Genomic DNA, 15,831 nt, shown 5'->3' with positions numbered 1-15,831 from the left:
AACATTCCCCTGGCTGCTCTCAGTGTCATCAAGAACATCTTTCCCAATTTATTGTCTGTGGAGCAGCTTCAGACTTTATACCTAATGACATCATAAATCGGAATTTTAGCACTTTAGCTTTTGGATTCTGTGGAGAGTTGTTTATGTTGACTAATATTTTTAGACTCTCTTAGACCGCAGGAATAACATGTATGAATTTTGAAAACAGGCAAAGTTCTCTTATAAAATAAATGAGTACAAGAGATTGCAGTAACCTTCAGTAAGTGAAGCCATAAAAATATTACCCAGCGAAGGGAGATGATCGAAGGTCAAATTGTCAAATATAAAAAATAACAAATTTACTCTCCTTCACACACAAATATATATTCTAAACATATATATCTCATCAATTATAACTGAGAAGAAGTGGCTTTCATTTCTCATTTTTATATCAGTGTCCTTCAATCTCGGCTAATCTACCCTGAATCCTATCAGACAGAAGACCAAGGTCTATCAACACATAAGACATGCAAGGTAGAACCCACACACACACAAACACACACACACACACACACACACACACACACACACACACACACACACACACAACACTGTATGAAATCTAAGAACTTGCAGAGCAAAATGCAGAGGATATAATGCTGAGATATTGATGACACAATAACATGTAACCTTCCAGGCCTTTGGGGTATTAATATATTTTCCCTCCCCACATATATCTTTATTGGTTTGTGCACAGAAGTTAATAACATACACAACAGGCAGTAGTGTTAACACTATCCTGTGGTTATAAATTACAAACCCCACTCCAGCCTGCTCCCACCCATTCTCACAGAGCCCACTCCCACACACACACACCAGTTCAGGATCCCTCTCCCCCACCTGCCTTCCTTGGATTAATACATATTTAAGTCTAAAACACGTTTCCCCTTGAAGAAAATATCAGCCCGCTGCATTGTAATAACTGTGCTACATTTGTTCCAGCTTCATCACAGTCAAAAAGCAACATGCCGGCATGACTTCATTCCTACAAACAGATTCAATTATTCCCACTGCGTTCGCAGACAGAGAACACCGGTGCTTATCTGATTACACCTTCTCTTTCTCCCAGACACCTCTTTCTCATCCGCACTGTCTCCTGTTACTCAGCACTGTGGGAAGACTGTGTGAAATTCTATTCGTTGTAATTCTTATGTGGCGTAACACGAAGCGGGGTCAGACGAAATATCATTATCGCAGTGACCACTTTGAATCCCATCAGGGAAACTCTGAAGAGCAGGCGGTTTAGATTGGAAGATTATTGTGATGTTGTTGTTCTAATTATTGTTTGTGTGCACAAACAGACGCAAAGTCACTCCACCTCAAGTACTGGCCATTCAAGACAGGATGTATGTAAGAAGCCCAGAGCGGATAATTCTCAAGTGTTTGAAAGCATAAGAAAACCATAAAGGGCCGTACACACATAGAACAACAGCTATAATAATAACTATAACAATAACAGTGTGAGCATCCACATTGATAAACAATAACGTTCTGTAAACAGTGGTGCTATGCATGCACTGTGCACTCCAGCTGTGGTGGCAGCTTACGAAAATGGATATTGATTGGCCGTCAGTGTTTCTATCCTTCGTGAGATCACTCTGAAAGTGATCCAAACATTCATCACTGTTATTATTATTAATAATAATAATAATTATTATTATTATTGATCACATGAAAGATGTATGTGTTATGGCAGTACTGAGCATATGACTGGATAAATGAGACTTAGATTATACTGTACGAGTTGTGTGAGAGTTTGTGAACGGATGTTTTGATATATTTTATTAAATGCGGACCCGTGTATTGAATTTATCAGGAATTTTCTCAGTTTTTGGATACTTCGTTCAGTGTGAAGGCACTTGAGAAAAACAAAATTTTCTTCACAAATTCAACTCAACATGGGATGAGTAACTGATATGTGATTTGTCTTTGGGGGGGGGGGGTGAAGTTTTCCTTTAATACTTACAAGCAATGTTCAAAGAATGAAAGCAATGACACAATGCTATACTGCGTCTTCATTATTTAATACCATTAAACTTCATCTGATTGTGCTGTGCCTTGAACAGTATGTGAGTGGATGATTGTCAGCAGCATTTCCTTGGTATGAAAAAACATTCCCTGACGACTGACATACTCCCTTCTTTGAGCCAAGGACGTGAGATTGTTGTTACTTCATTGTTGACAAGCAGAGCAAAACAAGCAATGACAAAGAGCTGAACAGGGGGAAAAAAACACTTTAATGACAGTGACTCTGATGGAGCTCTGTTGTCAGGATAATAAAGGAATACTTCAACCCCCACATGACCATTTGTATATCGGTGACTCACCCAGTGTTACATTGACTTTGTTGAATTTCTCATGTGCCTCAACAGCTTACGAAGAATCCAAACACAGAAAATTCTTGATGAATTTAAGCCACAGGGGTCCACGTTTAACAACAGGAAAACTAAAAAAAAAAAACTTCTGCTTACAAACTGTCACATAACTCATGCAGCATAATCCAAGTCTCATTTATCCAGTCCAGACAGTCCTTGTCCAACTGAGCCAGACTCCATTGACAAAAACAGTAATTTTACCTCACTGATCACAGGAGCTGCTCGTCTATCGCTAACTTGAGCTTGAGTTTTTTTGTGTTACTGTGGGACTTTGATGTTTTGAAGAGTTAGCTCAGCTTCACTAAAGTTACACAAAAACACAAACTGTCTAACTGAAAGACTGTACAGAAGTTTCACTTACAGATCAGTTTTCAAGATTTTAGCAAAAATGCCTGTGTTTGGGAAGTACTGAGCATACATTAGATAAATGATACTTGTATTATGCTACTGTTGTGTGAGAGTTTGTAAACAGATGCTTTGATATAGTTTTGCTGTTGGACCACTATGACGACTATGTTTTTGGATTTTTCGTTCACCAGAGTTTATTTGTTTGTTGAGTCAAAGATGACACCGAGATTTCTGGGATGGGCTTAAACATTTGATGTGAGTGGACCTAAGTGGCTAGCTGTGCTCCCTGTAGTGCTAGGGGGACCAAAACCAATAACTTCTGTTTTATTATCATTTAACTGAAGATACTTTTTTGTCATCCAGCATTTCACATTCTGGAGGCAGTTAAGGAGGGATGAGATGGAACTGGAATCCCTCAGGTTTCGTGGAAGGTAAATATGTGTGTCATCGGCATAACAGTGAAAGGAGACGTTGTGATGGTGGAAGATGAAGCCTAAAGCAGTAAATCCCAACTGGTCAACCACAGGATCCAGATTTCTTTTTAGTCATTAGTTCAAGGTCCACACATTCAGCTCATAGACTGTATATAAAGATGGACAATGCGTCTCCACTTACCCCTACTGTACAGAAGGGAAGCTAAAATATCACTGATACAGCTGCTGAGTCTGCGCAGTTGCAATCACCGCAATATCAAGTTTCCTGCCCACACACCCGTCCGACCAGTCATGAGCAGTGCCACAAAATGCGAGCCCACCGATTGGCTCACACAGCTGTCAATCACATTAGAAAGTCCCTGTTTTATAGCATTAAATAACTAATTAAAACCAAACTTATCAGAAAAACGAACACTTCAAAAAACAGCAGCGTGATGAAAACCACCTTAAATGACAGAAAACATCTAAAAAATGTATTTGATGTGTACTTTGAGTTGTTAGTTTGGTCTATGTCCCATCCACTGACATGGAGGGGACAGGGTTTATGACCTATACTGCAGCCAGCCACCAGGGGGTGGTCCAGATGTTTCAGCTTCATTGTTGGAGAGCTGTCATGTCGTCCATCTTTATGGAATGTTGATGAGCTAGTTTGCTGTATCTGTCAAGTGGCTGTCTTTCAGTCACTCGCTCTACAGCAGGAAATGGCACTTCAAAATAATAGCTCAGTGTCGGAAATTCACTGTATTTAAAGGCACTGTATGTAAGAATGTGGCCAAAATGGTTACTGCACTCAAATTCAAAATACTGCCACGAGTCGTGTCCGCCCCCCCTCCCCTACAGATTCGAGGTTGCTGGACAGCGGCACGCTGGAGACTGATTTGTTTGCCCACGGGTGGCTGCTGTGGCAGGGCCGCATCACCGCGTCCTTGATCTTCAGTTTTCCAGCAGACCGTTCAAGCAAGTCCGGCTTCTCTGCTGCTAACGCTGCTGTCGGGATACAGCTGAGGAGGAGCCGGCTGCTAATGCTATGTACCGGGACACTGCTAACGCTGCTGCCAGGATACAGCTGAGGAGGAGCCGGCTGCTAATGCTATGTACCGGGACACTGCTAACGCTGCTGCCAGGATACAGCTGAGGAGGAGCTGGCTGCTACAGCTATGTACGGGGACACTGCTAATGCTGCTTGCCGTTCTGCTGTAGCTCAGTCGTAACTGTAACTGATGCTGAGACTCTACTGACTGTGTGACTGGTAGACGGCGGTGGGTGGCGCAACAGGCCAAAACACAAATTCAAAACATAAACATGATTTGCGGACTGTAAAAATGTTTTTTAAATGCGAATATTCTGGCTGTACTATTGTTGTCGGTGAGATCAGTATGTTATATGAACATTATTCCTTAGTCTCTGTGACATATTAGGATGATTTTACGACTATTTGCTTTAGATTTCTTACATATAGCTCCTTTAAACATAAAGTGTGTTTTTGACAAACTTGATATGTTGAAGTCACTTGCTGTCCATTCAGAATGGACCTGCAACCCACCAGTTGAGAACCACTGGCCTAAAGGAAGCATACACAGTGCAGATAAAATGGGCCCTAAGATATACCCTTGAGGTACACCACAAGTAATAGGGGCAGAAGAGGAGGAGAGGCCACCAATCTTAACAGAGAAAGACCCATGAGATAAATCGGAGGCAAACCACTTAAAGTACAGTTGATAAAGTACAGTGATCAACAGTACCTAAGGCAGCAATCATCACAATCTAAAGACAACATTAGGTTATCTGAGACCTTGAGAAAAACAAAGGTTTCTCCACAAAGTCAATGCAACACAGGGTGAGTAAATGCAATACAGACAATCATTTGTAGGTGAGGTAATCCTTTAAAATTCAAACAAATTTAGCAGATAATTAAAGTTTTTGGAGAAGCTTTCCCATCAGGTTATATTATAATTGAACCAAATGAAGGGAAAGGCAGACAGGCAGGAGGGAGGTTCATATTAGCTTTTCTACATGCTTCAGTGCATTCTGATACTTCTGTCAACTGCCTGCCTGTGTACTGCCTCACAAGTTTTCCTCTGTCAAACTACATACCTGCAGCCATGAGGTCCTGACAGTGGATGTAGGAGGCCTTGAAGTCCAGATACTGGAGAGCCTGCTCTGCCAGCAGGGTCAACACTTGCCCTTTTCGCGCGTCCTTGTCATCCCCTAGATAGACAGGCAGATATTCACAGAGGCAGACATCAGCACACAGACATAAAAGTATCTTTTTAATCTTGAGAAATGTCAACATGTCAACGCTGACACACTAAACAGCAAATCTCATAATCCTGCATATCACGTACAACATCTGGCTTAATAAACCTCTTATTAAATCTCCATCTCTCACACACACACACACACAGGCTCAAGGTTGGAATATAAGGGCATCTAACTATACTAGCTGCACCACAGACCGAGCCTGAGACTACATATTAAGCTGTGTCTGCCATAAATGAGGTTATTGCCATGTCTGTTCATCTCAAAGAGGGAGTATGAAATATTGAAAAAAAAAAAAAAAAAAAAAATGCCATCCCGCCATCTCGCTAAACAGGAATAAATCTCAGTTTGATATCTTACTGTTGGCCATGGTGTTAACATTCAAGTGGCGGCTCAGGACAATCTTTGATCTCTGTCTAAGTTCGGTAAACAAAGAGGGAGAGGACGGGACGATCAAAAGAGGCATAGGGAGAAATAGGACTTCTGAACAAACCTGCAGACTGCAGATCAAAGAGCGCAGTCTGAGATGAAGAAATGGTGCCGGATTGGTCCATGTGAGTGTGTTTGCGTGGGTTTGTGTGCCAAGTGAGTGACAGATAGAAATGCGGTGTTTACTGCGATGAGGGAGGGTGGGGAGAGAGGTGCTGGTCAAATATTTTCAGGGTGACTGGTGAAAGGGTGTCTTCAAAAGCTGTCAAGACCTCAATATAGTGGAGGTTTGTGTGTGTTTTCTTTTAGACCACACGCTTTTATCAAGACATTCTCTGGCATTTATTTCAAGCCAATCTAAATCAGACATCTCGGGAATCCAATTGAAGCCTTTACCTGTGGTTGACGGGCCAATCAAAGGATGGGATGAAAAGGTGAGAAATGTCAGAAAAACAACAAATAGAAAATACTCGAGTCAATAAGCTCTGACTGCAAAATGAACTCCCGAGGCTCTTCGGGATCCTTCCTGAGTCAGCACATTTTAATTCTCATTTGGAATATCATGATTATTGATTCATTCAGACAAAAACAACTTTCTTTTTTCTTAGCTCTACCGCATAAGACGGAATGATTTACAGAGCATTTCTGTAGACCGAGGCGGGAACCGAACCCTTAGGGTTTTTAACCGGTGCACTGGTGATACCTGCATTAAATATTCACCACAGAGCCCTGGAGCTATGCGCCCTTCAAAAGCCTCCCCCCTGCATTTATTTATTTAAAAATTTGTTTATTCCTCTTCTCATCTCCCTCTGCCTTTTTTTTCCTCCCTGAAACCACACAGTGAGAGCTGCCTGCTGACTCAATGTGAGCGGGACAGACACCGAAATGCCACAAGGCCGGTTAGCAGGTTTCCTTTAGTTAGTGACAGGCCTCAGAGAGAGAAGACAAGCTACGAGTTAAGAGACGGAGGACAGAAGAGAGAGGAAAGCAACGCATACGGAGAGACAGACAGAGAGAGGAGCTGGTATTCTTGAAGCGACGACACATAAAACAAACATAGAGACACAGAGAGAGGGAGAAAGACAGGGATGTTTGTGTCATTCTGGAGCGCAAGAAGTAACAGGCTGACATCTTAAACTTTCCCACATGTCAGTTTCATGTGATGGTGATGGTGGGTAGGAGGGGTGTTTGGAGAGGTCCAAATATACAGACTAAATACTTCATGAATTTTAACTAGGAATTCAAAATCAGCCAACATCACTCACGTTTCATGTGTTGACTCATCTCTTAACGGCAGTGTGTGCTCACAGTGATACTGTTCCACAGTTTGTAATCCCAAATGGGAAATATGAAAGCTCACACAAAAACATGAAAACCCCTTATGAAAAAAAACCAAAACAAAACTAAATATGGGAGCATCCCATTTGGAATTACCACAAGCAAAATGGTGTAAACATGTTTCTGGTCAAGAGCTCGGCTTATAGTAACTCCTCCAGAAAGTGAACATGAGAGGATGGAAAGAAAGACCAAAGCAGGCGAGGAAAGACTAGAGTCGAAAGAGAGGAAAAGAAAACACTGACTTTAAAGGTCCCGTATTATGCTCAATTTCAGACTCATACTAGTATTTTTTGGTTTAACTAGAACATGTTTACATGCCTTACATTATTCATTCTTCCTCAGATTCAGGAGGAGCAATGTGGATTCTGTCCAGGCTGTGGAACAGTGGACCAGCTCTTCACCCTTGCGAGGCTGCTGGAGGGGTTGTGGGAGAAAACTTACGACTGTGTCCCTCAGGGAGTCTTGCGGGGGGTACTGCGGGACTACGGGGTACCAGGGTCACTGCTGAGAGTCATCTGGTCTGTGTATGACCAAAGTGAGAGCTGCATCCACATACTCGGCATAAAGTCAAACACATTCTCTGCGGGTATTGGCCTCCGCCAGGGTTGTCACTTGTCTCTGATCCTGTTTGTGATATTCATGGACAGGATGTTAAGGCGCAGCTGGGGGGAGGAAGGGGTCCCGTTTAGTGACCTCAGAACTGCATCGCTGCTTTTTGCAGATGATGTGATCCTTCCTCACACCATGACCTCCAGCAGGCACTGGGGCGGTTTGAGTGTCAAGCAGTTGGGATGAGAGTCAGCACCTCCAAATCTGAATCCAAGTATCTCGGGGTCTTTTTCACGAGTGAGGGTAGAATGGAGCGTTAGATGGATCGGTGGTTTGGTGCGGCTTCTGCAGTGATGCGGTTGCTACGCTGGACAGTAGGTGAAGAGGGAGCTGAGCCAGACGGCAAAGCTTTCAATTTACTGGTCCATCTACATCCCAACCCTCACCTACGGTCATGAGCTCTGGGTAGTGACCGAAAGAATGAGATCACAGATACAAGCGGCCAAAGAGAGTTTCCTCCATGGGGTGGCTGGGCTAAGCCTTAGAGATAGGGAAAGGAGCTCAGACATCTGGAGGGAGCTCGGAGTAGAGCCGCTGCTCCTTCGTGTCGAAACGGGTCAGTAGAGGTGGTTCGGGCATCTGATCAGGATCCTCCTGGGTGCCTCCTGCTGGAGATGTTCCGGGCACATATCACTGGTAGGAGGCCCCAGGGCAGACCCAGAACACGCTGGAGGGATTACATATCTCATTTGGCCTGGGAACATCACAGGGTCTCCCAGGAGGGGCTGAAAAGTGTTGCTGGGGAGAGGGACGTCTGGGGTGCTTTGCTAGGCATGCTATATCTGTATCTATATCTATATCCTCTATATCTGCTATACCTGCTGGCCTCCCCGAATAAGCGGATGAAAATGGATGTATGGATGGATTATTTTTCTTTTGAAGGTCTGCCTGAATATACCTGTATGTAACTGTGTCTGTCACTCTCTGTTTTAGCGCCTGTCTCTTTAAGCCCCACTCTCAAACCAGCCCAATCTAAGTCAGTGTCTGGGGTCTTTGACATCTGCACTTATGGTGTCTCTATACCATCACTGCAGCTGAGGAATGACTGTAATGGCACTTTAAAAGCACTCTCTACCTTTATACAGTATAGTTGTGATATCACATGATGTCACTCATCACCTCCAGAGGCAGTTTGGCTGATCGGATCACACTGGGTTCTGGGAGCATTTGCACCTGTACTTTCATGTGGTCAAGCACTATTCAATCACCCAAACTGCATTTAAATGCAAGGTGTAAAAGGGGTTCCTGTCAGCTTTAAAGGTGGTTTAAGGATCGATGCTTTTCTCTCAGGCAACAGGCAGAGCTTCAAAGAGGCCGAACAGTGGGCGCCTCGATTGTAGGTACAACAAACACATGAACTCTGAATTTTTTACATGGATGATGTAACATTCTCAGGACTTCCTAATATCGTCTATAAAACTTCATCAGCTTTGAAGAATGGTAACTGAGATTTGGGTTAAAATGAGGTCAGACAGATAAAGATAACAAGTATTATTTGAGGTGGTATTTATGAATGGGCTGCCATTCAGAAACAACATTTATCCATCTATCCTGTTCACAAAGAAATCCTTGCAAATCTTGGTATACAGATATAAGTTCAAGGCTCAATACCATTTCTTCTTTTTACCCTTGTCCCTCATTTTCAAGTCCACCTTTGCCCCTTGGAACAGTTACAAGAGGTAGTGGTTAAAATCTTCCCCTAATGAATGGGACAAGTCTTCAAGACATTGATATGTCATAGATGCATCTAGAATAATAATGGTATAATCACAATGACATTTTATTTATCTAATCGAGACAGAAAAGCAGGGATGCTCACAAATGTGTTCACAACTTAAGTTTCGTGCTATCCATCAGTCTAACAAGTCATCAAACATAAAAGAAAACTGCTTCATTAGCGGTGCTCTGTAGGGTAATGTGTAACATTTGCTCCTACCCTGCCCGTCTGCACTGATGTTAGAAGACAGGTAAAAAGTGCAGCAACTTTGCTGCTGGATTTCAGTTAAATTATAGGCCACATATGCCATCAAAGGGGGGGAAAGCAACATAATACATTAAAATAACATTACACAATAGCCCCATTTGCATTGCCCCTTCAAGGTGGGAATCTCACGCCATTATCCCACCTCGTCGTTCTCTATAAAAGGTACTATCACACAACTGGGGGACAGAGTTGCCTTGCCTTTCCGCCAGCAGCGGAGGTAGTAATAGCAATGAAACAATGTCTGTGGAAAAGGGACAACCGGCAGGATGGGACCATGGACAGGACGGGTGTAACGTTGTGACAAAGTGTAATGTGTGCAACCTCCTGCTGGGAGATTTATGATAATAGCAGTTAGCAGCTAACTCAAAGAAGAACAGTGGCCAAAAAATGTCCGAAAACAATGAGATCCAGGAGCTCCTTACCCTCCAAGCAGAGGATGAGATCAGCGCCCATATAACAGAGATGATAAATAATTGTTAATGCCATGTTCCCATTGTTATTGATTATGAAGTGCCAACATGTATGTTATATGTCACACTAGAGGCTGACACTATTGTGCTACATGTCTGGCCCACCACACCTCTTCTGCGATGCCGGCATTCCGTCTAAAATCACAAACTGGAGCAGCACGTGATGGTGATGCTTGGTTTTGTGTAAAATGCAAAGGCCCTAAACCCTAAACATGACTGCACAAACCGGGGGGGTAAAGGTTAAGTGGTAGAGGCAGGGGGTGAATTAGGATTGAGCCCAAGGCCTAGAGCTGAACTGCTGACTGTCCTAACAACATGAAACTTTGGCGCAGGAAAAAAAAGGATTAGAGAGCACAGAAAGTGACATGTCTGGGGAATGAAATTTTCTTGCTCCTTTAGGATATCTGTGTGTGTGTGCTTGTGTGTGTGTGTGTGTGTTCAAGTATGGATTTTTGCTTGCGAGCTGTAACGCCGCTCATGAAGATGAATTTCCCTCTTGTGTGAGAACTGTCAGTGCGCTCGCTGAAAGTACCCACGCATGCTGCTAGGACGCGTCTATGTGCCTCATGTGGGCGGTCCTTTCTCACTTAATCTCATGAGCTTTGTCATGAAACTGCCACCAAAGAAGAGTCTTGTTCAGTGAATATTTATTGAACGTTCTCCCTCGTCCCTATAATAAAACCCAAAACAAAAGAGAAGAAATGTGCTGCGATGAGGTCAGCAGCGTCTGTGTCAGTGTGTCTCTACGTACCTGCCACTCTGAGAAGCGAGGCCAGATTAAGCAGGGTAGTGGACTGCTTGTAGGCCGTGGTGCAGTGGGCGATGCACTCCTTTATGAGAGACAGACGGTCTGATCGCAGGCGCACTGGGAGGGAGAGAAGGAAGGCAGAGGAGGAGGGGTGTCAGACATGTTTTGCTAATTACTGTATTCAATCTGGAAAAGTTGCAGCTGATTATACAAATGATGCAGCGTAAATGATGGATGCAGCAGCTGTCGGGTTGCCTGCAGTATAATGACATGCAGTATAGTTTGTGAAAGTAAAGCCCGACCCTGATTATTCATTGACCGATATTAATGATGATAGATGTTCAGGGTGTTTTGGGTTTTTTTGTTTTGTTTTGCTTTATCACATAATATAAAAATTCTGGTCATTATCAGTGTCGGTAAAAGTGAATGTAAATCCAATCTAGCAAATTTTTGAATGGCAAACATAAGTAGATATCTAATTAAAAAGCCGCAAAGATATTTTGATGACATTTTGAGAACATTATGAAACATCAATTAACTATTTTTGTAGTTTTTTAAGTAAAAAACTGCTTCGGATTTGCTTCTTTTCTCTTTTTCATATCACTGCAAACTGAATATTTGAATATGAATTTTGGACTACTGGTCAGACGAGACAACGTGACCTTGGACTCTGAGAAACTGTGATGGTAATTTTTCACTAATTGCTGACATTTTATACACCAGATACTCAAGAAGATGTGAGCTCATTAAATAAGAATGAAAATTATCATTAGTTGCAGCCCAAAACATTAAAACCAGAATTACAGCCTCAGGGTTGTATGCGTCTGCGATCCAGTCAAGTTGCAGTTACAGTGTACATCTATATCTTTGAAAAGACTGATGCTTCACACATATCTCCAATCTGGCAGCACAGCAGATCTTTACAATCAGTACAGTTTCAAGGAGGACACCCAAGATTAATGTCACCAATTCAGTATCTGGCCAAATGTCTCCCCTTCTGTTCCTGAGTTGGCCATAATATTGAGTAACGGCCAGAAAAGTGTTTTTGCAGAACTTTATTGATGTCAAAGTGAAGTTGACCTTTGACTTTCTGGACATGGAAAGTCATCACTTCATCATTTTATCCTATCAGACATTTGTGGGAAATTTTGTGAAATTATGGCTTGTGTTGTGGGGTCACAGTGACCTTGTTCTTTGACCACCAAAGTCTAATCAGTTACTAATAGAGTCCAAGTGGACATTTGTGCCCAATTTGAAGAAATTCCCTCAACTTGTTCCTGGGATATTGTGTTCAGGAGAATGGGATGGACACAAGGTCACAGTGACTTGACTGTAGACCACCAAAATGTAATCAGTTCATTGTTGAGTCTATGCAGACGTTTGTGCCCAATTCAAAGAAATTTCCTCAATATGTTCTTAAGATACCCCATTCACGCAAATGGAATGGACGGACAACCCAAAACAAAAATGCCTCCGGCCACAGCGTAAGAAAACACTGACAGTTTAAGTAAATAACAATGATCATGTCGTTACAACGCAATGTTCTGCTGGGAAAACTTGGGTCCTGGCATTTATGTGGCTGCTACTTGACAAGAACCACCCTACCCCAAACACCATTGTAGACCAAGTACACCCCCTCATGGCAACAGCACTTCCCAGTGGCAATGTCCCCCCCCCCAACAGGACAAAACTTTAAGCCACCAACCTGGCCTCCAAATTCCCCAGATCCCAATCTGATCAGGCATGCGCGGGATGTGTCACTATCCCACCGCACAACCCACAGGACTCAAAAGATCTGCCGCCAACACCCTGGTGCCAGACACTACAGGACACCCCCAGAAGTCCTATGTTCATGCCTCAACAGGACAAAGGCCCCAGCATGGACCACACTTGGCTCTGTCCTGTCGAGGCACCCACAAATGCCCGATCAGATTGGGATCTGGGAAATTTGAAGGCCAGGATGAAGCTTTGAGCTCTCGGTCATGTTCCTTAAACCATTCCTGAGGAGTTTATCATAGTGTGGCATGGCGCACTGTCCTGTTGGGGGGGGTCACTGCTATTGCCATGAGGGGGCATACTTGCTCTGCAATGGTGTTTAAGTGGGTGTTCTGCTGTTCCACTAGGAAACCTTGGGTGTTGTCAAGTGGCACACATGAATGACAGGACCCAAGATTTCCCAGCAACACACTGCATTGTAACAACAATCAGTTATTCACTTCACCTGTCAGTGGTTTTAATGTGGTGGCTGATCCGTGTACAGTATATCAAAGTTGAATTATGTACAATAACAGTCAGATTCAAATAAGCATGCAGCCTAAAAGAACAATAAAGTATTACGATTTTGTCTTGCATATGTATCTTTACCTGCTGATACAGAAAAGGCAACTTCAGCTGATATTATCAGCCTGTAGACTTATTGGTCCAGCTCCACTTTGAAGCAAATATCAGAACCTTATCTAATCTTGTCAACCATAGTCCACTGTTACCTGTAACCCTGTACAAGGAAAACATTTTGTTTCTGTTTGATGTGGCATCCATGATTTTGTTGTTTGAGTCCAGGAATTCCACAGTGTGAATGTATTCCTGGAGATTCATTGATTATTGTTTGACATTAACAATATTTATGTACTTTGGCTGATAACTTGTTGCATATCAATGCTTTCCCAGTAAACAGCATTGCAGTGAACTTTTCGGGAGGTGTTCAACTTTCTCACAATTTAAGTTCAAGATACAGAAACTCCCAAAAATCCATTTCCATATTTTCATTCTGAAAATGTGAGAAATAGCATGTTTAGTGCCTCCACAGGCCTCCATGCTGTCTCTGCACCCTGCTGAGGATCTTTATGGCTTGGTATCACTTTGGGCGAGGCCTAGAGGGAATTCTGGGGAGGGTGGTGTGTATGAAGCACCGCCTAAGGCGCTGTCGGGGGCTGGGTAAGATGGATTACCTATGCTCAAATCCTTTCACTTCATACTTGTGCGTGTTTATCTGTGACTGTGCCAACTTACAGGAATATGGTTTTTACTTAAGTGGAAGAGAAAGATAAGTGCATTTTATGTGGACAGTATGTGTGTCCTTGACTCGCTGCAAAAGATTGTGAGAGGGCACCGCAGGCAATACAGAGCTATGGAGCCTGAACTTTGAAAACAGGCTTTATACAATAATCACTGGTACAATACTCACATAGCACAAAAGAGTAATATTTGAAGAGTTTTCCTTTTACTACACCTCTCTTTCATTCATTCTTGCTTCCTGTTTGTTCCCTATCACATTTCTTTCTTTTCAGACTTGCGTCTGTCCTCGTCTCACGTAGTCTCACAGGAACGGTTAAGTGGTCAGTGAAAAAAAATGTGAGTAGATGGCAGGAACTGAGGAGAAAGAGGAGTTAGGGAGCTGTTCCTGTTTCTGAGTTGACGCAATGGCCACAAAAGTGTTTTTGCAAAACATTATGAATCATTCATCATTTCATTCCATTAGACATCTGTGTGGAATTTTGTCATAATTAGCATGGAAATTCTTGACTTATGGCCAAAAACATGTTATGTGAGGTCACATCAATCTTGACCTTGACCACCAAATTCTATTCAGTTCATTGTTGAGTCCAAGTGGACATTTGTGCCAAATAGGAAGAAATTCCCTCAAAGTGATCTTGAGATATCACGTTTATAAGAATGAGACTGACAAGGTCACAGTGACCTTAACTTCTGACCTGTCACCACCAAAATCTAATCATTTTATTCTTGAGTCCAAGTGGACATTTGTGCCAAATTTAAAGAAATTCCATCAAGGCAATTTTGAGATTTCATGTTCAAAGGGTGCAACGGATGGGTTCACAATGACCTTGACCTTTGACCAACGAAAACTTTTCAGTTCATCTTTGAGTCCAAGTCAATGTTTGTGCCAAATTTGAAAAAAAAAATCCCTTGATGTTTTCTTTAGGTATCACGTTCACGATAATGAGACAAAGTCACAGTGACCATGACCTTTGACCTATAACCACTAAAATCTACCAGGTTATCGTTGAGTTCGAGGGGACGTTTGTGCCAGATATGATTTCAATTATGAATTACATTCAACTACATTACGAATTCACAGTGAAGCTGACCTTTGAGATTTTGGATATAAAATCACTTAACCATTTCGTTCCATTAGACTAGACTATGTGAAATGATGTCATAATGAGCATGAATTCTTGAGTTACGGCCAAAACATGTTTTGTGAGGCCACATTGACCTTGACCATTGACCACCAAATTCTAATCACTCTATTCTTGATTCCAAGTGGACATTTGTGCTGCGTATACAGAAATTCTCCCAAGGCATTTTTGAGCTATCACGTTCACGAGAATGCAATGGACAGGGTCACAGTGACCTTGGCCAACAAAAAATGTATCGGTTCATCTTTGAGTCCAAGTGAACATTTGTGCCAATTTTTTTTAAAAAAAGTCACTAAAATCTAATCAGTTCATTGTTGGGTCCAACTGGATGTTGGTGCCAAATTTAAAGAAATCAAGGTGTTCTTGAGATGCTACATTCAGGAGAACGGTACCATGCTGTTCTCACTGGGCAGTGAAAAAATGATGCAAACAGACAGCAGAGAGTGAGGAGAAAGAGGAGTAAAGGAGCAAAAAGGAGTGGAAAAGAAGAACTAAGGAATAAGTGATGCAGAAAGAGAGGAAGACAGAAGAGGGAAAGAGCGTTGGCAGTTTATGGCTCTCTCTGTCACAGTGGTTTAAAGCTGGCAGCTCAGTTTGATGAGGGCAAAAGGGGGAAGGGAGCACGGGCCTGGGAGGCAAAC

General features: G+C 42.6%; 1 protein-coding gene across 1 annotated transcript in view; it reads right to left on the bottom strand.

Annotated features, from left to right (window-relative positions):
- nbas (NBAS subunit of NRZ tethering complex) overlaps window positions 1-15,831 on the bottom strand; it is a 290,957-nt gene that overhangs the window by 170,486 nt on the left and 104,640 nt on the right. The window contains exons 33-34 of the mRNA XM_033648658.2: window positions 11,037-11,150; window positions 5,291-5,404 (exon numbers count right to left, since the gene is read on the bottom strand). Coding sequence (XP_033504549.2) covers window positions 5,291-5,404; window positions 11,037-11,150 — 228 coding nt within the window. The remainder of the gene's footprint in view (window positions 1-5,290; window positions 5,405-11,036; window positions 11,151-15,831) is intronic.

This window comes from Epinephelus lanceolatus, chromosome 13, assembly GCF_041903045.1.
Source record: "Epinephelus lanceolatus isolate andai-2023 chromosome 13, ASM4190304v1, whole genome shotgun sequence".
Taxonomy (NCBI): Eukaryota; Metazoa; Chordata; class Actinopteri; order Perciformes; family Serranidae; genus Epinephelus; species Epinephelus lanceolatus.
This window is presented reverse-complemented; position numbering and strand designations above follow the sequence as displayed.